This window comes from Culex quinquefasciatus, chromosome 2, assembly GCF_015732765.1.
Source record: "Culex quinquefasciatus strain JHB chromosome 2, VPISU_Cqui_1.0_pri_paternal, whole genome shotgun sequence".
NCBI classification, from domain to species: domain Eukaryota; kingdom Metazoa; phylum Arthropoda; class Insecta; order Diptera; family Culicidae; genus Culex; species Culex quinquefasciatus.
This window is the reverse complement of record NC_051862.1, coordinates 36,945,755-36,970,591: the sequence shown is the minus strand read 5'-3', so window position 1 is coordinate 36,970,591 and position 24,837 is coordinate 36,945,755. Positions and strand designations below refer to the sequence as shown.

The window sequence follows — 24,837 nt, the reverse complement described above, 5'->3', positions numbered from 1 at the left end:
CATCATCTCTCCATCGACGAGAGATGAATCGCTCGGAACCTATCTGGCTGATTGAATCAAAGTGTGTGTCAGCCGAGCCATTTCCCGCACATCGTTTGCATCCGAAATGAGTGACGTTTCGCTCGTAAAGTGAAGTCTCTAGATCCTCGAGGCCAGATACCGCGGTCCAGAGGACTTCATCAAGACGGCTAGCTGGCGAATTAAGACGTCTTTTCCTTTGTCCAGAGGGAGAAAATGAAGCGAGATTTTATCGGCAAATGCTCGGTGGAGCAGGGAAAAATCCTGAATAATTGCAACCACTTTTTCCAACCCCCACTGCCTCAACTTAAGCAGCAGTGCGGAAAAATTAATTATGAAAAACGTCACTTTTTATGAAGCAATCCTTCCCCGCACATTGCCGAAGATTGACAGGAAGAAATCCTTGAAAATATCTTCCGATAAAAGTAGGAAGATTAATCCGCTCTCTCTCTCGTTTTCTCTCGTGCAAGTCGGAAAAAGGGGGAAAACTTGACGCTTGAAAAATGGAAAAAAAATGAGGAAAAATCTTTCAGCGCTGATGCCTTCAGGAGCAACTTCAGCTTCTTATCATTTTGCCATTTTTCAATACGCATTAAAAGTAATCCCCCATTGTTAGTGGTAATTACATTTTATGATGGCGCTGATAAGTGGCTTACCGCTGTTCCGATGACGGGAACCGACCGCCAGTCAGTTAGTGCAGCGTAGAAAGGAGCCTTTATGGAGCTAATTAATCATTGAAAATGTACTGCAGACAGGGATTTGGCAGGTGATGAAAGTAAATTTTGTATGCAAAGTATATTGATTTTTTTTTTAATATTTTCTTACACACCTGAAAATATTTCACACATGTAAGCAACTCTCTACCAAAACCGGAAATGGATTTTATTTGTATTTTTTGATTTGGCTCAAACTTTGTGGGGGCCTTCCCTATGACCAAATAAGCTATTTTGCTTCATTGGTTTACCCATACAAGTCTCCATACAATTTTGGCAGCTGTCCATACAAAAATGGTATGTAAATATTCAAACAGCTGTAACTTTTGAGTGAATTTTCTGATCAATTTGGTGTCTTCGGCAAAGTTATAGGTTTTGTTGAGGACTTTTGAGAAAAAATAGGTGCACGGAAAAAAAATTTGCAGATTTTTTCATCAACATTTTTTTTACTAAAACTCAATTTCCCAAAATACGTATTTTTTGATTTTTTAGATTTTTTGATATGTTTTAGGGGATTAAAATCCGCAACTTTTGAGCCATAGAGAAACATGGTCAAAAAATCTGCCGCCGAGTTATGAATTTTTGAAAAAATTGTGATTTTTGAAAAAAATCGAAGTTTTATGCAAAAACAAGTTTGACATTACTTTTTAATGCAAAATTGAATTTGCAATCGAAAAGAACTTTACAGATTTTTTGATAAAGGGCTCCGTTTTCAAGATATAGCCACCGAAAGTTTGATTTTAGCGACATATTTGCAGTTTTTCAGTTTTTTAAAAATAGTGACCATGAGTGACCATTTCTAAAAATATTTTTTTTGAAAAGTTCAGAAAATTTGCTATAAAATTGTCAAAGAGACATTGAAGATTGGACCGCTGGTTGCTGAAAAACCGCGGCTTAATGAAAAAGAAACACGAAAATTGAAGTTTTCTAAGTCTCACCCAATCAGCCCACCATTTTCTAATGACGATATCTCAGCAATTAACGGTCCGATTTTCAATGTTAATATATGAAAAATTCGTGAAATTTTCCGATCTTTTCCAAAAAAATATTTTGAAAAATTTTAAATCAAGAATTATATTCAATATTTGGCCCTTTTAAAATGTTAGTCTTGATTTAAAAAAAATATTTTTTTCGAAAAGATCGGAAAATTTCACGAAAGTTTCTAATCTAATCTAATCTAATCTAATCGAACACAAGCGCAGCCAGTCCGAAGAAAGCATCCTGGAAGAACTTGTGGTAAGATTACGCCTCAAGTCCTTTCTTGTCAATATTAATGATTACAGTACATCCGAGTTACCCCGAAAATGTATAGCAAAAATTAAAGCGGCCAGGCCTACTGCGTTGCATTAACCGCAGAGACAGATTCTGTGAACGGATCACATTCAACAGAATCATCAGGGGAGGAAGGATGCGTGGACATACCGTACCAAACGCTCCGAATCAGTTGTGGTGTGGTGTGTTAGTGTAAATTTGGCAGATAATAATATTTAGAGGCGGGGGGGGGGGGGGTTGGGAGGGGGTGGAAATGAGGATAGGAGAAAGGGAAGGTGGGAAAGGGATAATATGGATATATCATTTGATCAATAGAATATTATATAAAGTAAGGGAAAAAAATCAAATAATGATAGATAAAATGGATAGATCTCACCAAATCAAGATTCAGATTCAACGATCCATAATAAACCTCCTTCACAAGCAAAATTCCAATCCATCGGCTTGGTAGATTTCGTAGGGATTGGAACCCAACATTCCAATTTCCTTGGAACAGCTTCCCGACGTCTTCAACGATATCCATACGAAAAGAAAGTAGAAATCCCTTCTGGACCAACACTCGGAAGACTTCACTCTTTCTGCAGAAATGTCCAGTTCTTCGCTTTGGCAGCTTACACCTCACAAAGTTTTCCGCGGATGATGACATTACAACCAACTGTCAAAAAAGGCAAAATACGGATCTAATATCTGGTTTAGACACTTTAATTTTCTAAAATTTTCCTAGAAGGTTAATTTTAAATTCAAAAAAAACATGACGCAGCAAAAAAAAAATTCACGCCCGCACGCACCGATTACTACGATCCAAGAATTATATTCAATATTTGGCCCTTTTAAAATGTTAGTCTTGATTTAAAAAAAATATTTTTTTCGAAAAGATCGGAAAATTTCACGAAAGTTTCATATATTAACATTGAAAATCGGACCATTAATTGCTGAGATATCGTCATTAGAAAAAGGTGGGTTGTTTTGGTGAGATTTAGAAAACTTCAATTTTCGTATTTCTTTTTCTTAAAGCGGCTCTATCTCAGCAACCAATCTTCAATGTCTCTTTGACAATTTTATAGCAAATTTTCTGAACCTTTCAAAAAAAATATTTTTAGAAATGGTCACTCATGGTCACTATTTTTAAAAATTGAAAAACTGCAAATATTTCGCTAAAATCAAACTTTCGGTGGTTATATCTTGAAAACGGAGCCCTTTATCAAAAAATCTGTAAAGTACTTTTCGATTGCAAATTCAATTTTGCATTAAAAAGTAATGTCAAACTTGTCTTTGCATAAAACATAATTTTTTTTCCAAAAATCACAATTTTTTCAAAAATTCATAACTCTGCGGCAGATTTTTTGACCATGTTTCTCTATGGCTCAAAAGTTGCGGATTTTTGTACCCTAAAACATATCAAAAAATCTCGAAAATCAAAAAATATGTATTTTGGGAAATTGAGTTTTAGTAAAAAAATGTTGATAAAAAAATCTGCAAATTTTTTTCCGTGTACCTATTTTTTCTCAAAAGTTTTCAACAATACCTACAACTTTGCCGAAGACACCAAATTGATCAGAAAATTCACTCAAAAGTTACAGCTGTTTGAATATTTACATACCATTTTTGTATGGACAGCAGCCAAAATTGTATGGAGACTTGTATGGGTGAACCAATGACGCAAAATAGCTTATTTGGTCATAGGGAAGGCCCCCACAAAGTTTGAGTCAAATAAAAAAATACAAAAAATAAAAATGGTCGAAATCAGCCGATTTCGTAGAGAGTTGCTCATATGTAACAAAATCCAGTAATGATTTTGCTCCAAGAAAGTAAGATGGCATGAATTTGCAAATATTTAAACAAAAAAAGGTACAGAATAAAATTAAACCGTAAAAAAAATCAATTTAACATGCAAAAACAACAAAAGAAACTTGAAAAATAATAATTTTTCTTCTGATACAAATGTGAACCTGACCTTCATTCATTTATATCTTCAATAATTTTATAAAGATGATTTCTAAATCAAAAACGAAAATGTTCGCTTCTAATGTAAACAACAGCTATATTTTCGTCCCTGATTTCCTAGAACGACAATGCCCTCCATTACAGTGCGAATGTCGACTTCAGAGACCATCATCCTCCAGTGGGAATGTCAATTTGTAAAATACTTTCCCATTCCTCGTGCAGACGACACTCTACCATTCCGGGCTTCAGATTTCGCAGCACTTTTCCCCGCTACCAATGCTCCGCCAAACGGGATGAAAATCGCAAATGGAAAACATATCTTCTCCCAGCCAAATGCTAATATTGGCACTCTTGACTCTCTATCTCTGTTTTCCTTTCTCAATCGCCCTTTTTCCCTGGGACAGTGCCGTAGTCGTGTACCGCAAAATTTGAACAAGGCCCCGCCGCTCCCAAAGTAATCCCAAGTTAGCATATTATGACATCACCACCATCAGTATGCGATTTTCGCTCACCCCCTTCTACTCCCCTAAAAAAGAAAGGGTGGACCACTTTTTTTCTGTTCTCTTTCCGGAAGCGGGAAAAGCACTTTTCCTCAGCTTTGTGGGAGGCACTGTTGAAAATTTTGCTTTTTTTTCAGCTTTTTGCAAAAATTGAGAGTTTTCCAAATTTGCAACTGTGTGTGTGTGTGTAGTGCGAACGTGTTTGTGTCTGCCAAAAGTCTCGACGCAGAGCGTCCATAAATAAGTCGAGTTCGCAGTCGTCGTGTTGTTCAATTCTGGAAACTTTTTCCACCCGAGAATCGTCAGGGAGATCGAATCTCGAACGCATTTTACACTGTTTTTGTGTAACTGTGTGCGAGAGAAGACAGGACGTGGAAAACCCTTGGGTGGGGGGTTTAGGAACGACGACATGACAACTACCCGGACGATCCGGAAAACGACAGAGATTGGCCTCTCGAATGGGAAAGCTTCAAGTCAAGGCCCCGCAAGATGAGAGGGTTGTTTTTCTCCGGCCAGGGAGATTGTGTCTGAAAAAGGTTTGAACTGGTTGAGGATTTTAAATTTTTGTTAGACTCGTGTTAGGTAACATTAGAACGAATATGAACAAAAAAAATATGTTTCAAATGTAAAAAAAAGTTTATTCAATTTAAAAACATCCTGGACCATTTTTCAAAAGACCAGCTAAAACCGTTTGATAGAAAACATTTAGAGATTTTTGTTTTATTCATAGAAACATAACGAATACGAAGAAATTTTTGTTATAACATTATAATCTAATGATTTTGAACTCTGTAAAACAAACAAAAATAATTTTGATGCTTTTTCAAACCATTGCATTTTTTTTGTTCTTGTACTAAATTCAATAGCTTATTTTGAGATTCAGCTCAATATTTTTATGAAATATAATAAACTTTTTCTTTTGCCTCTAAAATTATTTGTATATTTTTGATCTTTTGAAAAATTCTCAACTTTTTTGTAAAACGATTTTTTTGTATTTTTTTTAATTTTGAATGAAAGTTTAAAAAATAAATTCCAGAGTCTCGCCGTTGCTCTTTGCGAAGCAAGGCCTGCTTCGATCGTGTTTGGCCTGCGTCGTTGTTTCGCGCGGGAGAAAAAGAAGAAAAAAGTGATTTTGAAAGAAGCTGGCCAGTCTCGCCGTTGCTCTTTGCGAGGCAAGGCCTGCTTCGATCGTGTTTGGCCTGCGTCTTTGTTTCGCGCGGTAAAAGAGAAGAAAAAATGTTTTTGAAGAAGCTGGTCAGTCGATCGTGTTTCGTGCGGAAAAAGAGGAAGAAAAAGTGTTTTTACCCAAATGCCACTTATTTATCACTATATACGCGCTGATCCCTGTTTTGCCTGATGGGATTGGAAGTTTAAAGATAGTTCGAGGATCCGTCTGGTTCTTGTTCTATGTTTAGGCGGGGCCAGACAATGCCCAATGACCTCGGAATTGGGCCGCTAGGATCTCTGCCATTCTGAAATGGGTCATTGGAAGCAGCGCGAGGGCTGTCACCACCTAATACCCGGGACTGAGATAAGCTGTATCAGCATAATCCAAGTCAGATACAAATTATACTTTCCCATAATTTCGCTGCCGGCCAGCGGGTATTGGATTGGACCACACACACACACAAAGTTTAAAAAATAAATTCCAGTAGGATCGTTCATGAATCACGTGGCCTTCAAATTTGAAATTATGAACGGAGATATGAACTTTGAAAATAACATTGAGACATTGTAAAACAAAATTTCAAAAATCAATTTATGATACAAATAAAATTTGCCATCAAAAAGGGCCGTACATTTTGTTTGAATTCGTGCATTCCATTTCATTAGGGCACAAAACTTTTGTAAACAAGAGTGCATCCCTCTCGCACCTTATGCAAACTGTTATTTGAGTGAAAGGGATACACTATTGTTTACAAAAGTTTTGTGCCCTTTTAAAATGTTAGGCTCCATTTGTTTTTTTCAGCTTTTTTAAAATTTCAAAAAAGAGGTCTTCGTGAAGCAAAAGTATCCACGCAAAAAAATAGTTTTGAAGAGCTGAAAACATTTCTAACATATTCTTTTTTGCTTTGTAGATCCAACTTGCTGAGAGACAGCCTCGAATCATTTAAATGTTGGGAAAAATAGATATTTTAGTGTCTAACACGCCATAATTTTAAAACTCGCAATATCAGTATTAAGAAATATTTTTTTGCGACAAAACAACAAAATTTTTTTTTTAGAATTATGAGTAACATTTTAAAAGTGTTAAGACACTCATTTTGGAAATTGGAGGCTCGTTTTAGCCGAACACAGCAATTCGATCAGAAAATACTTTATCGTGATAAATATATGTATTTTTTCCAAAATTCTGGAGAACTGCTTCACATTATAACATATTTTATTTAATATTGTTGTCTTGGTCTATCGGAGTATGAGACCAATCCATAAATTTCAGATTTCAAAGTAAGTTTCCAATATTTGAAAACAAAAAGCAAATGTTTAAATCAAAAGTTTTCAAATTTATTTAAGATTGATGTATAATCAATTGAAATAGTTTGCTTGAAAGATTTACAATAAATTTATTTATTTATTTTTTAAATTGTCTATTATTTATAAGCTGTAAATAATTTTAATAGCCACTTTTTTCACATCTAAATTTAAGGAGGTATAGAACGAAACGAGTACACAAACATTATTTTGATCGTAAGATTATTAATATTTTCAGGCGTTTTCCCATTTTTTTTTTTCAAATCATTTTAAATCATCCTCTCAGATTGTCTTGTTAACCTAAATAAGGCCGTCTGAATAAAGTCGAGGGGAGGCGGGCATTGAAAAAAATTAACAAATTGATATAACAAGCAAATGTATTAAAATTTGAATGGAAAGAAGTGTTTAATAGTAGTTTATGCAACAAGTTGCAAAAAGAGGATTTTTTCAGCATGAATTGTACATTTATCCAACGAGATTCCCCGAGTTGGATAAATACGAAGAGTGCTGAAAAAATCAAGTTTTGCAACGAGTTCCATACAACATTGTTTGCAATTCCGAAAAAAACACCCATTGAGTGAAATTGAAAGTCAAATTTTCATGTATTTTGTCAATAAATCGTTTAAATAAAAAAAATGAAAAGTGTTACTTTTCGAAACAAGTGCTGAAAAGGTTGCTATTCGATTCTGTTATTTTTTGTACAGAAAAGTAGGCTATTTCGCCGTTCAAGAATGACAGGAAAAGTAAGTAGTTTCACGACGGAATTGTCAAAATTGATGACATATATTTTAATTTGCAATACGTTTTTTTACATCGTGATTTCTTTCTTTTGTTTAAAATATTTCTGCAATTTCTTAAAAAATCAGAATTGGAAAACTTATGTAGAACTTTTTATCATTATCTTTAATTTGAGTTTAAACGGAAAAAAATCGATTCTCAAAATCGTGAATTAAATTCACGAATGCGAGAACCACGAAGAAATTCATTCACGTTTATAGTGCAAATGCACCATACTCATGAATAAATTCGTTCGTGGTTCTCACATTTGTGAACTTAATTCACGATTACAAGAATTGATTTTTTTTTCTGAGTAATTCAATAAAAAAATAATTTATTTGAGATATTTTTTGCCAAACATTCGCATTTTTTTCCGATGTTAAAAAATTAAAAAAAGTAAGGCTTTGTTCCTTAATTTGAGAAATTTTTTTGGTACAAAATATAAAGGGTGTGTCTAAGAACCTTATAATGATGTCTATCACAATTTTTTTTCAATTTTAAATATTTTGGATTCTATCTTTAAGAATTAATTACAAAATCCAATTTCAAATTTATATTTATATTATTTGGTCTTCAAACAAAACAATCTTTAATGTTTGAAAATCACTGAAATTCACTATAAAACAAAATTGTTACTCTAAAATTATTATTTTAAATCAAAATGTGGAAACTTATCTTTTGAAAAGTGCTTTTATTAATTACTTCAATGGCGATCGATCAAGTTTTTAAAGAAACTTTCTCAATTTGATTGTATGAATTCAATTATGTTTCAAAGTGCAATTACATTTGAAAAATTCGTCACAGTGTAAATAATAAACATTTAGAACAATATGAAAGCTTTTGCTTCCATGAAGCATTCTAACAAGCCTAACGAGTACCAGAGCATTGTGTGCGTTGAATCGATTGTTCCTTTTCCTTTTGTGCAGATTAGTGTGCTTGAAACGCGCTGGTTCGCTTCTTAAGATATTTCCTGTCCTAAGCATCATTTTGAGCCTTTCTAATAATTTTCAATTCAATTGGTGTTTATTAGAATTTAACAGTTCTGCTCCAGGATGTTACATTTGCAATTCAGAGATTTGGAGAACCTTTCAACTGAGATCAATTCATAAGCCTTTACAGGGAGGGTACATGTTTCTATGTTTAGATGTTGCTAGCTGCGTGCTCTTTTAGGGAAAATAAATTTTGAGAAAAAACCCTAGATCTATGATTTCTAATAATTCCCATAGGGTTTAGTTGAACATTATTATCGTTTTGAATTTGCACATTTAAAACAATCGGAGAAACCATCAAACTTTGCCACAAAACCAGCTTGAGAATATCTTCCATGTTTACTGGACTCGAACAAGAAAAAAATATTTTATGCCATTTGGATTCAAAACAATTTAATATTAAAGATTTGTATGTTAAAACTCAATTTAAGTATTTGACAATTTTTGCATTTCACATTTTGAACAAAATTATAAAACTAACACAATATCGTTAAAACGGAGAAAAATCTCTAAAACTTTCTCAGAGAAAGTATGATGCTATCTAGTTTGTGATTTTTGCATATTATACTAGTTTTGAGAACGCTGTACCTATCGACCATATAGAGCCACCCTAATGTTTATCCTGACCTAATATGGTCAAAACCTCAGCACCGTTTACAACTTCCCTAGTGCGCATCTTCGACTAATACCACCGTTGTCAACCATGTCAAGCATTTCACATTTTTCTCATCACTCCCACTTTTCCCCTTTCGCAACTCTTTTTGCAGATCTCCAACCGGAGGACACCGATTGGTACTCGTGCGTGGCCTACTCCGAAAAGGGCGAAACATCATGGAGTGCCCATCTGATGGTAAGTCATCTGACTTTTGTCGACAAGATTGCGGTTTGCAACAACAACAACAACAAAACCCCCATTTCAATTCCAGGTCGAGAAGAGCCCATCATCGGCTAACTTGCACCGGTCCTCGCACTCCGGCGATCTGCTTCCGGCGGCCCCGTCCGTCCCCAAGGCGGTCAACATCACCAACAGTAACGTGACTCTGGTTTGGGCTAAAAGTGGCCCGTCCGGCGATGGACAAAGCGATAAGCTGCGGAACAATCCGGTCACCGGGTACACGGTGGAGTATTACAGCCCGGACGACAAGGACGGGTGGGTGCGGGCGGTGAGCCGGATTGCGGCCAACACGGCGACGGTGAGTTCTTTCTTGAGAGTTTTTTTTTTTTTTTTCGTCAAGAAAAGTTACAACAAATTCTCCCCACAGATCACCAACCTCAAACCCTCGACGCCGTACCTGTTCATCGTGCGCGCGGAAAACGTCCACGGCTACTCGGCCCCGTCCCCGCTGTCCAACCTGATCCGGACGCTGTCCGCCGACGACGGCGTCACGATGCCCGAGGAGCTCGAGGCGGCCCGAATGGTCCTCAACGGGAAGGTAAGCGCGCATTCCTCAGCGATTCAACGGGGCAGAAATTTTCCAATCAATTTCGGGGGGGTGGAAAATTAAGAAAATTTCCCTATTTAGTAAGTTTTTCGCTTGGGGTAATTTTAGGGGAAGTTGGGGACGGTGTAATATTTCATTCCTCCCCTTTTTCATTAGGGGTGGCACGGAGAGAAGATAAAACTTTCCAACTGTACTAAATTCTTGCTCCTTAGGGAGGGTGGAAGGGTTTCAGCTGGGAGGGCACTGATCACGAAAGCGTAGAGCATCAATTAGATTAGGGGAGGTAGTTTTTCACATTCCACCACTTTTCCGCCAAATAATGGTAGGGTAAAAGAGCAAAGTTTGGCTGGAGTAATTATTTTTTACTCTTCAATTTTAAAACTAAAATCAGAACTTTTTGAAAAGTGAAGTGAAGACTGAAGACTGAAGACTGAAGACTGAAGACTGAAGACTGAAGACTGAAGACTGAAGACTGAAGACTGAAGACTGAAGACTGAAAACTGAAGACTCAAGACACAAAACTCAATACGAAACGTCCGTAATTGCTCCACTCACCCTACCTCAAACTTCCAACGAAGAATCCCGACCAAACTTCTCCCGATTCAAACAGTAGAAGCAAGAAGTCGTTTCGCTCCTCTCGCCAGGAAGAAATATTCCCATTTTATGTTAATGAAAAAGCTAATGCAAGTCAAGCAGTTCCAAATGGCAGCGAACCGAGTTGGGTTTCTTGTTCCGGCGTTGGACTTCGATAGTTGGGGCGCGAGAGCTTAAACGGATCCCAGAGTCAAGATTTATCAGCTTTCTTGGGTTGGGGGGAGTGAGACTTTATTATTCGGGGTATAATTTATACCGCACAGAGTGTTCGTCTTCTTCCTTGGTGGAACTCGCACACACGGTCGCGAAATTGGCCGGGAATGAAATTAGATGAATTAAAAGAGAATAAATTTGGACGCTGAGGAAAGTGTCTGGTTTTCCTGGGAGGATTCTGGGGTGGGCTTTCGGGGTGGATCGACAAATGTGCTTTTTGACAAATTACCATACGTCACACTGTGATTGGTGTGGGGTAGAGCACTTTTGGATGGACCATTTGTCTTGTGGTTGAATGACGTTTTGAAACGGAAGGTTGATATCAGTTGTCTTGAGTGGTTTAATTTGTCATTTGGATAGTAAATGCTTTTGTTTCAAAGAAAATTGTTCATTTGTTTTATTATGTTCGTTATTCTGGTGTCTTGAGATATCTCATAACAAGATTTTTTTTTATTAGATAAAACTTTGCCCATCGATTCCTTTTTACATCATTGGTTTCTCCATTCAAATTTGGGGGCTGTCCATGGGAAAGTGATATGCAAATATTCAAAAATCTGTATCTTGATATGAAATTTTCTGATCGATTTGGTGTTTTGGGCAAAGTTATGAGTTATGATAAGGGCTATTCAGGAAAAATAGGTACAAGGAAAAAAGCTTTTTTTTAACTAACTTTTTATCACAAAAAAATTATATTGACAATCTTTGAACCCTTCGACTCATTATTTTTTTGTTTTAGTTTACAAAAACTGCCAACATATAAACCTATAGGATATGACGGACGATTTGTTTTCCATCAAGCTATGATTTTTTATTGTTGAATTTTGGAAAGCATCGAAAAACTTGCAAAAGTTATTTTTTGATGTTAAATTAAATTTTTAATCGAAAAGAACTTTATTGATTTTTGAAAAAGTGCATTGTTTTCGATTTAAAGTCATTTTTAAATTAAACATTTTAATAAAATAATTCAATTGAAGCCATTTTAAAATGTGAGTCGTTTTAAATCTGATTTTTTTTCAGAGTATGTGTTTATTTCACATTAGAATCTTATTCAAACATTAAAAATCGGATCAATAATTTGCAAGATATTATCGATTTAAAATTAAGAACCGAATGGGGAGCAAATAGAGAAAGTCATTTTTCGTAATTTCAATTCTTTGCAAGGCCCTAAAACAACCAAAGGTCAACAATATCCAAAACAGAAAATTGTAGAAAATTTATTTATATTTCCAAATATATTTTTTCAGTATTATCGGCTTTTCGGAATTTTCTGATATGTTTTAGTTATGCTATGTTTTTTTAACAAATTGTGATTTTTTAAAAAGAAATACTCGAAATTTAGTAAAAATTATAATAACAATACTATAAATGCTTTTGAAACTTTAGTCAAGATTTTTTAATTAGAAAATTTTATTTCGGAAAAAACGAGAATGTTTTACAAATTGATTTTTTATTTTCTAACAATGAAAATCGGATAATAAATTTCTGAGATATCGACATTTAAAAATTTAATGCTGTTTTGATAACACTTTAAAAATATCAATTTAATTAAAAAAAAATGATTTTTTATTTGAAAAAAAAATGGTTAAATTATTATTTGTATCAGTAAACTTTTTTCACAAAGGGTTTTTGATTACTTAAAAAAATACAACTCGACTATCAAAACAAGCTCAAAAATCTGAAAATATGGTTTTTTGCAATTCCGTCTTGAAACTTCCTACTTTTCCTGTCATTCTCGCGTGACGAAACAGCCTACTTTTATCTACTAAAAATAACAGAATCGAATAGAAACACATTTCAAAACAAATGCTGAAGTGTTCTACTTTTCAGCACTGAAATGGATGCTGAAAAGTTGAACTTTTCAGCACTAGTTTTGAAAAGTAATACTTTTCAACATTTTTTTGATTTAAACGATTTATTGACAAAATACATGAACATTCGACTTATAATTTCACTCAATGGGTGTTTTTTAGAAATGCAAAAAATGTTGTATGGAACTCGTTGCAAACCTTAATTTTTTCAGCACTTGTCATATTTATCCAACTCAGTGTACCTCGTTGGATAAGTGTACGACACGTTCTGAAAAAATCTTCTTTTTGCAAATTGTTGCATAAACTACTATTTTGCAATTCCGTCGTGAAACTACTTACATTTCCTGTCATTCTTGAACGACGAAATAGCCTACTTTTCTGTACCAAAAATAACAGAATCGAATAACAACACTTTTCAAAATAAATGCTGAAAAGTTCTACTTTTCAGCACTGAAATGGGTGCTGAAAAGTTGAACTTTTCAGCACTTGTTTCGAAAAGTAACACTTTTCAACATTTTTTTGATTTAAACGATTTATTGACAAAATACATGAAAAATCAACTTAAAATTTCACTCAATGGGTGTTTTTCGAAATTGCAAAAAAATGTTGTATGGAACTCGTTGCAAAACTTGATTTTTTCAGCACTCGTCGTATTTATCCAACTCGGTGAACCTAGTTGGATAAATGTACGACTCGTGCTGAAAAAATCCTCTTTTTGCAACTTGTTGCATAAACTACTATTTTCAAAATCAAAATTTTAGTGAACAAACTTTTTGCGGTACCACATCGAAAATTTTCAAAAAAAAAATTTGTTAAGATTTATTTAACATGCTTTAAATGATTCTCAACGCAGGAGAATGCATGTTCAATTGATTTCAGCTGATTTCATTTTCAGTGAAGTTTTAAAACCGTTTGGATTTTTTTTAGTCCCTGATTTTTGGCCCGTTTTTGAGGGGGCCGAAGAAACCAAATCGATCGGTTAATTCCTTCACAAGGTATATACAGATATTCGAATATGTAAATACCACTTTTGTATGGAGAGCTATGCTGCTTCATTTGGGTGCAGAAATTCGTAAAACTGAACTAAATACAGAGCATTTTACATTGATGATCATTTTTTTTTTTAAATGACAACGCCAATAGTTTTACGAACATCCAAAAATTTAACAAAATATTTTTTGTTAATTTATTCACCATTCTATTTTCTATTTTTTTGCAAAAACAATTAAGATTCGTTTGGTTGAAGACAAAAATATAAAGATAATTTTAAATTAATTTTAAACTTTTAAAAAATTAGGCAAAAAGTATCCCAAATGCTGTATATCATTACAATTATGCTACTGTCAGAAAATTGCTAAATATCAATGAATTTAGGAAAAGTTTTCTTAATTTCACATCTTTTTCTTTACACAGCTAAAAAAGTAGTAATCAAGCTGCGTGTAAAAGGCTTGGGTGTAAAATAAATATTGCATTATTTTATGCAATTTTATGTGATTTTACACCCTGGAATATGTAGCCCATCAGTATGGGAAACCTACTTGACCGAAAAGTCAAGTTCATATATGCGTTTATTCTTACAGTTTTACATCGGTCTGATGGCCGTGTGGGCTAAGGCGCCAGTCCTTACTGTTGGTGCTGGGTTTGAATCCCGTCGGATGCAACTTTTTTTTTGTGTTTGAAAAAATGTACATGCAGTGTGTAATATTAAGTGTTTATTTTGACCAAGGTGATGTGCATGCTTTTGCATGCGATTTTTGCTGTGTACAGTTTGCCCAAAATTAATACTTTATAATTGAAAAAAGTCTTATTTCTTTGAAAATCCATGAATAATCATTTTCCAATCGATAAAACAGATTTTTTCGATGAACACTTTAATGTTTAGCAATAATTTGTTTGCCCTTTTATTTTTGTTAAGAAATTGCCAAAACTTGAAATAAAATTTGCATTGGCCATTTTTTATTATTTTAATTTATGATACAATATGGCTTTTTGTCATAGGAAAGATCTTTTGAATGTCTTGATTCGGTTATGATCAAACCTTATATTTTCAGCTAAATTTGTTTGGATTTCAATTGGAAATTATTTTTAATTATTTTAGATATGATACCTTGATTTTCCTTTAACCACTTTTGATCGGAATCGGGTGCATAAAATTAAACATCAGAAAACACAAACAAATCCCATCGCCAATTCTATTAACTATTCAAATTGCACCGATTCCGGCCCTCGAATCCTCGGAAAACGATTCAATTTGCACTGATGCTGCTGCTGCACCAATCAACTAACATTCAAATTGCCATGAATATTCATCGTGTGCGAATTCTAAATCAACAATGCCCCACTTCCTGCTTTATGATTTGACGTCCCTCCCCGCAAAAGCACTAAATTAAATTCCACCCCCCTCAATGTGGGGAAAAAAGAGTGGCCACCTCTTCATCACCATAAATCCGCTGTTCATCCGATAACAAATTCAATCAATAAATTGCTGGCGCGAGCAGCCACCGTGGAACAGCCACCACTTTTATTAGGCCACAAAATCAAATTCAAATAAATAAATTTCAATTAATTTAGTAGTGATAAAATCATATCGCTACCGATGACGGCGTGAGCAGCCTCAGCCTCGGTGAGTGAGTGTGGAAATTATAAATTCACTAAGCTAGAAAACTCACCGTTCCGTGATGAGCACACCACTTCCGACGCACGATACTAAATCAGTGATAAATTATCAATTTCCCTCATCAAATTTAATGGTTTTAACCCTCGACTGCTTGCATTTTTTAAAATTATTTTTATCATATTTTTTAGTACAGTTTATGTATTTAATAGTAATTTAAACTAATTATTTTGACAAAAAAAATACAAAATCAACCTTGACCACTAAGGGTTAATTCTAGTCTCGAACGTGGTTCCCCACAAAGCACTCCCATCCAAACCTTAATTCAAAAACAAATCAAAACGCACAAGAGGTACGTTCCATTTAATTAATCTACCGAAAATTTTCCAATTTCCGCCCAGATTTTGGAGCTGGTGGACGCGGTGGCCGTCAGCTCGACGTCGGTCCGTCTCGAGTGGCAGCTACACATCTCCAGCACCGAGGAGTACATCGAGGGACTGTACGTGCGGTACCGTGATCTCGGGTCCAACTCGCAAAAGTACAGCATGTTGACGATTCCGAACAATGCGGCGGAAACGCACGACATCACCAATTTGGCCAAGTTCACCCGGTACGAGTTCTTCCTGACGCCGTACTTTAAGAACGTCGAGGGACAGCCGAGCAACGCGAAGATCGTCCAGACGCTGGAGGACGCACCGACGGCGGCGCCGGTGAACATTCAGACGGGGATGTTGAACTTGACGGCCGGGTGGGTCAAGTGGACTGCGCCACCGGTGGAGCATCAGAATGGAGTGCTGCTGGGGTATAAGATTCAGGTGAGATTGCGTTTAAAGTTTTAGTGAACGCTTAATTTTCTAGTAGAATATGAAAACCACAAAATAAGAAAATACTTTCGATTCACTTTTCTACAAACAAATGACCATTCGACTAGGATTTAACGCACTTTATTTGCAATTTAGTTGGAAACCACTACTCCCCAACGGAAAAAAAACTATTTTTGACAATTTTAATCTCTGTTCCAATTTTGAGCTGAATCTTTTGAGGTTAATCCATTGAAACTCGAGGTTTTTAACTAAAAATAAATTACCTTTTCATATTTACATCTAGTTACATTTCAGGATTATCAGGATCATTTTTCCATATTTGGATTACACGGCGTGTTTTCTGGGCAACATTAAGCAAAAAAAAAATAGTCATCGCTACCGTCAAATGTATCTTACAGGAAATTTTCTCAGTCTTCCGATGCTTCTTAGAGCGAAATGTTTCATCGAGAAATTTTTGAGATATCTTTATCTTAAGTTTTTTTTGTTTTAAATTTATTGGAAACTTAATAACAGCTCAGGAACCTTGTCAAATAATGTGTTTAATGTGTCATTAACTCATCAAAATAAGCAAAATTAGACAAGAAACAGTTTTGTAAAAGGTTGCAAATCACTAGCTATTTCAAAAAATATGTTTTAACCGAGTTTTTGAATGTGTGGGATTTATTCAGAAATTTAAATCATAAAACCGTGTTCAAATATTTATTTACAAAAATTAATAGATTATTACAAAATTTTTCGGTGCAAGTATTAGCCGTCTGATTTAGCTTCAATTTAGCTGATACAACTGATTTTTTTGCAGGTTTGAGATTGCTAAGGGTATTGCTAGATATTTATGAATAAATATGGTATTTCCTTAACCAAACATTAACCATTTGCATGGATTCCAAAACAGGTTATTTACTCAAAATTGAACCTCAAATTATTCTGGAGAGTTTCAGGTGAAATACTGTTCATCGTATGAAAGATTTTTTATTAGATTTTTGTATGAAATGATCAATAAATCACCAATACTAAAGAAGTTTTATCTTTTTTGTTTAAACGTTTAACAAGTACCTTGAGTTTTGTTCTAATAGCTTGTAATGGAGGCTTCTGTTTGATTTTTTGTTGAATTAATATTTTATTTTTGTTTAAACCAAAACAATGTTTTTAAATGTGTTTTCAACATTCTCAGTTGAAACACACGAATTTTATTGCTACTTTTAAATGCATTTTCAACGGTAAAATATTTTATAAAATTTTATTTTTACTTCGTACTTATGAAAATATCATTTTTGAAGCTTGCGACAGTAATTTGTAAAATATTTTTGATTTTAAATCATGTATTGTATCTATGTTTCTGGTTCAATTTTATTTAAGCAAATATCATATTTATTCAATAAACACCCTTACCAATCTCACACCTGCAAAATTGTTGGTTGAATCAGCTAAATCAGAGCAGAAACGTATTATATGTATACAAAAAATTGTAATAATCTATTAATTTTAGTATTTTTTTTAATTTGAATACGGATTTATGATTTTAATTACTGAATAAATCCCGTAAATTCATAAACCTAGTTGAAATATAAATTTGAAAATGTTTAGCGGTTAGCGATCTTCTACAAATTTGTTTCTTGTCTTATTTTGCACATTTTGAACAGTCAATGACAACTAAAACACATCATTTGACTTGTTTCCTGAACTGTTATTAAAAAGTTTCCAATAAATGATGAAGGAATTTAACACAAAAAACTTAAAATAAAGATATCTCAGAAATTTCTCGATGAGACATTTTGTTCTTAGAAGCATTGGAAAGCTCAAAAAATTTCCTATAAGACACATTTGAAAGTAGCGATAACTATTTTTTCCTAAAAAGGTTGTTCTAGAAAACACGCCGTGAAAACACGGGTTTAAGCATAAGCATAAGCATAAGCATAAGCATAGGTGCCCACCCGCAGTTGCTACTCCGTTATTGACCAGGACCTCCAGAAGTTACATCCACGAGCCGTGGAAGATAAGTGGGTGCTATCTTTCCTCGCTTCGCAACTTCTCAAAGGCCCCTATCATGCTGATCAATACCGGCGCCGGCCACGACCAGTGGTAGGGTCACGGGGAAGTGGATGGGAATGTTAGTCCGATACTTGAGTGATAGAGACCGCCCAATCGACTGCTTCTCCGACAAAGTATCACATGAGTTTTGAGGGGATTAGTAGATGGGTATGAGGTCAGGATTCACGAGTGGCAGTGATGTGACCATGAGCATTTTGTTTATCGGTTGAAATTTTAAATCTTAGGCAGCCGGCTGCGGAAAGATAAATAATTGATTATTTAAAAAGTTTGTTTTAATCGAACGCGTGCCAACCGAGCGGTAATGCTATGGGCTGGACTTATCAGTATATTTTTACTGTTGGTACAATTAAGATAACGCAAGCAAATGTCAAAAATAGTAGATAAGTTAATACTAAAGCTGCCAGTTGGAATAAATTATTACGATCAACGAATATAAACGAAAAGAAAACAGGACACCACGTAACCGATTGTAATGAAATTAAAACAATAACTTAAACGAACTTAACCGGCGACGTGCCTTCCTATCAACGATGATAAAAGAAGGACTTATAAATTTAAAATATAAAAAAGACTCCAAAAAATACGTTGCATAGTAACCGCGAAGTCCCGCTACTCACAATCGAATCCGAAAGATAGCTATCTAGAATTTTAAATATAGTATTAATTCGACCGCGATCCTCCAGAAATTCTTCGTCGGCGTGCCTTCCGATCAACGGTGATGTAAGAAGGGCTTTATTCATTAAAATGATTTTATACCATAAGCCTTAAAACATATTCGTCGGCGTGCCTTCCGATCATCGATGATATAGAAAGGACTTAATCCAGCAATACGACTTGCTTGTCTCGAAAAAAAAAGAATTCGGATCGTTTCTATCGAAAACTATGTAAAGAGAACAAAAATAAACTCATTGGCCAACGAACGCGCGAACTAAAAATAAAGAAAAAAGAAGAAGACCAATCACCCCATGCACACAAACAGCGACACAAAAGAGATGAAAACAACACGAATCAGAAGAAATCCAATCACCCCATGTACACAAATAGCGACACAAAAGAGATGGAAAATAACACGAAAAAACAGGACTGCGCGTCCACACAGGCACCGCACTACTGATGCCATTATTTAATTATAATGACCAATCACCCCATGCACTCGAACAGCGACATAAAAGAGACGGAAAATAACACGAAAAAACAGGACTGAGCGTCCACACAGGCACCGCACTACTGATGCCATTATTTAATTATAATGACCAATCACCCCATGCACTCGAACAGCGACACAAAAGAGACGGAAAATAACACGAAAAAACAGGACTGAGCGTCCACACAGGCACCGCACCACTGATGCCATTATTTAATTATAATGACCAATCACCCCATGCACTCGAACAGCGACATAAAATAGACGGAAAATAACACGAAAAAACAGGACTGAGCGTCCACACAGGCACCGCACTACTGATGCCATTATTTAATTATACTGACCAATCACCCCATGCACTCGAACAGCGACACAAAAGAGACGGAAAATAACACGAAAAAACAGGACTGAGCGTCCACACAGGCACCGCACTACTGATGCCATTATTTAATTATAATGACCAATCACCCCATGCACTCGAACAGCGACACAAAAGAGACGGAAAATAACACGAAAAACAGGACTGAGCGTCCACACAGGCACCGCACCACTGATGCCATTATTTAATTATAATGACCAATCACCCCATGCACTCGAACAGCGACACAAAAGAGACGGAAAATAACACGAAAAAACAGGACTGAGCGTCCACACAGGCACCGCACCACTGATGCCATTATTTAATTATAATGACCAATCACCCCATGCACTCGAACAGCGACATAAAATAGACGGAAAATAACACGAAAAAACAGGACTGAGCGTCCACACAGGCACCGCACCACTGATGCCATTATTTAATTATAATGACCAATTACCCCATGCACTCGAACAGCGACACAAAAGAGACGGAAAATAACACGAAAAAACAGGACTGAGCGTCCACACAGGCACCGCACCACTGATGCCATTATTTAATTATAATGACCAATCACCCCATGCACTCGAACAGCGACATAAAATAGACGGAAAATAACACGAAAAAACAGGACTGAGCGTCCACACAGGCACCGCACCACTGATGCCATTATTTAATTATAATGACCAATCACCCCATGCACTCGAACAGCGACACAAAAGAGACGGAAAATAACACGAAAAAACAGGACTGAGCGTCCACACAGGCACCGCACTACTGATGCCATTATTTAATTATAATGACCAATCACCCCATGCACTCGAACAGCGACACAAAAGAGACGGAAAATAACACGAAAAAACAGGACTGAGCGTCCACACAGGCACCGCACCACTGATGCCATTATTTAATTATACTGACCAATCACCCCATGCACTCGAACAGCGACACAAAAGAGACGGAAAATAACACGAAAAAACAGGACTGAGCGTCCACACAGGCACCGCACCACTGATGCCATTATTTAATTATAATGACCAATCACCCCATGCACTCGAACAGCGACACAAAAGAGACGGAAAATAACACGAAAAAACAGGACTGCGCGTCCACACAGGCACCGCACTACTGATGCCATTATTTAATTATAATGACCAATCACCCCATGCACTCGAACAGCGACACAAAAGAGACGGAAAATAACACGAAAAACAGGACTACGCGTCCACACAGGCACCGCACTACTGATGCCATTATTTAATTATACTGACCAATCACCCCATGCACTCGAACAGCGACACAAAAGAGACGGAAAATAACACGAAAAAACAGGACTGAGCGTCCACACAGGCACCGCACCACTGATGCCATTATTTAATTATAATGACCAATTACCCCATGCACTCGAACAGCGACACAAAAGAGACGGAAAATGACACGAAAAAACAGGACTGAGCGTCCACACAGGCACCGCACTCACACGCCGTGAAAACACGGGTTTTCTGAAGAAATTAATAAAAAAAATATTTCGTTCAGAGGCTTAGAGTGCCCAAAGGAACATAATTCAACTTGTGGATCGAGGTTTTGAAAAAAAAAAAAACAAACTTTTAAGGCTTCCTAAGTACAAATATTATTCAAAGTATCTGTCCCTTAGCTCTGGTCGAGGTTGAGGGAGGGCAAATTAACCTCATTTAAATTTGTAAGGCTTATTTTTCAAATTAGTCCGGAGAGTATAAAAAAATGATTTTTACATAACAGTCATCCCACATATTCGAAACACCCACAAATTCGGAACACTTTTATGATGATTTGTCAATAGTATGCCAAATGCAGCTTTGCTGTCGATACTACTATTTCGAGGACCTTCATTTGGACATTCTCTCGCTATTTCACTAGTAAAAGTAGTTCTTTTAGAACAAAATACTTAATTATTTCAAGATAATTTTATCCAGAGCAGCAAAACATTGATTTTTTCACAAATTTAAGTATAATTTATTAACTTTAAAAATTGTTCAGAATTTTGTCAAATTTGAAAAAAAAAATGTTTTAATGGACACAATTGACCTTCAAATGGCTATATTTTGAAAACGTTTCAATTTGTTTTAAAAACTGAAAGCATTAAAGTTATTACAGCTTTTTATAAATTTCGAAGCCCCGAAAAAGTTTCAGTGAAATAAAAAATAAAAACAAAAGAATAATTTTAGAAAACAAAATGGCCTCATAAAAAATAACTCTGGATATACAGTCCAGAATCGACTATCCGAAGTTTCGATTATCAGATGTTTCGATTATCCGAAGGTTTGCATGGGACTTTGGATAATCGAATCACCAACCATTTTTTTTTTCGTCTTTTTTTCATTTTCTTCCTTTAAACATCAAATTCGAGTAATGCGACCCCACTTTAGTCGAATTTTAATGGTTGATTGCCTGTTAAATTTAAAAATGCCTTTTTTCAACACTTCATCATCGCTATTTTGGATTTAAAAATTCTAAATCACTTAAGAGTAGTTTAAGGGTCATACTAAAGCCCAACAATTAATAACAAGACAACGAAAAATAAAATTTAATGATTCGATTATCAATTTTATTTCTGGAAGGTTGCGAAATAGTAGTTTATGCAACAAGTTGCAAAAATAGGATTTTTTCAGCACGAGTCGTACATTTATCTAACGAGGTTCACCGAGTAAGATAAATACGACGAGTGATGAAAAATCAAGTTTTGCATCGAGTTCCATACAACATTTTTTGCAATTCCGAAAAACACCCTTTGGACAGAATTATATGACAATGTCAATGCATTGAGTAAATAAATCGTTCAAATAAAAAAAGTGTAGAAAAGTATAACTTTTCCTAACAAGTGCTGAAAAGTTCAACTTTTCAGCACCCATTTGAGTGCTGAAAAGTAGAACTTTTCAGCATTTATTTTGAAAAGTGTTGCTATTTGATTCTGTTAATTTTGGTACAGAAAAGTAGGCTATTTCGTCGTTCAAGAATGACAGGAAAAGTAAATAGTTTCACGACGGAATTGCAAAAAATAAAATTTAATGATTCGATTATCTTTTTTTTCTGGAAGGTTGCGAAAATTTATATTGTATAGTTTGCTTATAAATTGTAAAGTAATATGCTATCAAATATTACGCTACAAATTTCGTAAATATGAATGTTTGAATTAAAACTAAGACTGGTTTTTGTCCCTAGAAAAAAAAATCAAATTTCAAGCCTAGTGTCCGTAATACAAATGTTTAATTACAGTTAAACTTATGCAAATCTTGAAAAAAATTATGAGTTTATGAAAAAATGTCTTAAGTTTCACGTCTTTTTCCAAACTGTGGTCCCAAAATTCAAAATTATTTAAAGAGATTAAAAATGCATGAACAAACGCTATACAATGTGTTCTAAATAGTTTACAATCAATTTCACAAGTTCTTTCAAGAAAATTTCATTTTTTTAGTAATAAGATAAGGAAACAAAACCTTGAAAAAAATGCGTTGGCCTAAGCTCAAAATTTCGATCATTTGGAGGAAATCTAAATTCGGATTCACAGGATCAGTTCTACAAAGAACACTCGTTTTGTCAAAATCTTTGTGAATTGTGTGATTTTTCAAACATCGTTGCATTTTTGCTTCTAGCCAAATATTTAAAAACATCTTTGAATTCATGAAGTAATTTTTTTCCTGATCTGTTGCATGAATTTTCTTAAGAAATAAATACTTTTTTATTTTTTCATTTTTAAAATTACTAAAACAAACTCAAGTTATCTTTAACGTTTTTAACATATTTTCAACGATTTTGAAATAAAAAGTGTTATATTTCAAAGTCTGATTTGTTGCCAACTATTTTTAAGTTGGAAAAGAAGTCCAAAGTTAGATTTTTGAAGACCAATGTAATCGGTCATATTTGTAAGTGATGAAATGTTCTCATATTTTAATATTTTTTAAATATCTTTTGAGGGTATTAAAATCTATATTTTTGACCAGCTACAAATTAAACTTACTGATATTTGTTCAAATAAGTATTTGTACCTAGAAATGATTTTTTTTCCATTGCATGAGCTAAATCTGCTCATAAGGCTGGTACAAATATATTTAAAACTTTTTGTCACCCCCCCTTCAAAATTGGCCCGAAAAATCAGGGGGCAAAAAAAATATTTTTACAATAAACTTCAAAATTTCAATAAAAATTCAAGTGCAACCAGCTGAAATCAAATTATAATACATTCTTCTGCGTTTAAAATCATTTTTAGCATGTTTGGGGTAGTAATATTTAAAAATCTTAAGATTTTTTGAAAATTTTCTATGCAAAATCTTTTTTTTCGATACAATTTTTATTTTTGTCAGATCTTAGATTTTTTGAAAACAAGAGATTGCAAAACAACTGAACTAGTGTAAAATGTATTTTAAAACACTTTTTTCATTTAAATGTGAAGACCATGGCTTGTTATTTAAATTTTTATATTTTATTTTTGCCCCCTTGACCTCGGCCATGGCCGAGGGACAAAAACTTTTTTAAATATTTGCATCGGCCTAATTGGGATTAAAAATCCCCAAGCTCCGTTTGCATGATGGAGGTCAAATTTCAAAAAAAAATATTTCAAATAATTGTAAAAATAATTTACAGTCCAAACTCGATTATCCGAAGTTCGATTATCCGAAGGTTTGTATGGGACTTCGAATAATCGAAATACGAAAAAAAGTTTATTTTTATTTTTTTTTTTATTTTTAACATCAAATCCGAATTCTGTGACCCAATTTTAGTCAAATTAGAATAGTTGACTGCCTATTAAATTAGGAAAAGTATTTTTTAAATATTTCATCACCGCCATTTTGGCCGCCATCTTGGATATAAAAAAAATCTAAATCCCTTTAGCGTAGTTCAGAGATCACACTTAAGCTAGACAATCGAAAATATGAGATCAAAAATAAATTTATGGCCTGTATAAGATTTGTGTCATTTTATTTTTTTAAAGCATGATTTCAAAATCCAGCAAGATATATGTTGAGTGTCTTCACTAGGGGACAAAAAAGTATTTTTGTATAGGATTTAAAATTCCTGCAACTTTGTCGAAGAGCGCAAAATGATCCGAGTTTATCCTGATGAGATGAGCAA

General features: G+C 34.7%; 1 protein-coding gene across 3 annotated transcripts in view; it reads left to right on the top strand.

The window, feature by feature from the left end:
• The window catches only part of LOC6041652 (protein sax-3), a 418,150-nt gene that overhangs the window by 384,064 nt on the left and 9,249 nt on the right, over positions 1-24,837 (top strand). For all 3 annotated transcript variants that reach the window (XM_038251334.1, XM_038251332.1, XM_038251333.1), the window contains exons 8-11: positions 9,453-9,535; positions 9,612-9,878; positions 9,948-10,118; positions 15,758-16,171. In XM_038251334.1, coding sequence (XP_038107262.1) covers positions 9,453-9,535; positions 9,612-9,878; positions 9,948-10,118; positions 15,758-16,171 — 935 coding nt within the window. The remainder of the gene's footprint in view (positions 1-9,452; positions 9,536-9,611; positions 9,879-9,947; positions 10,119-15,757; positions 16,172-24,837) is intronic.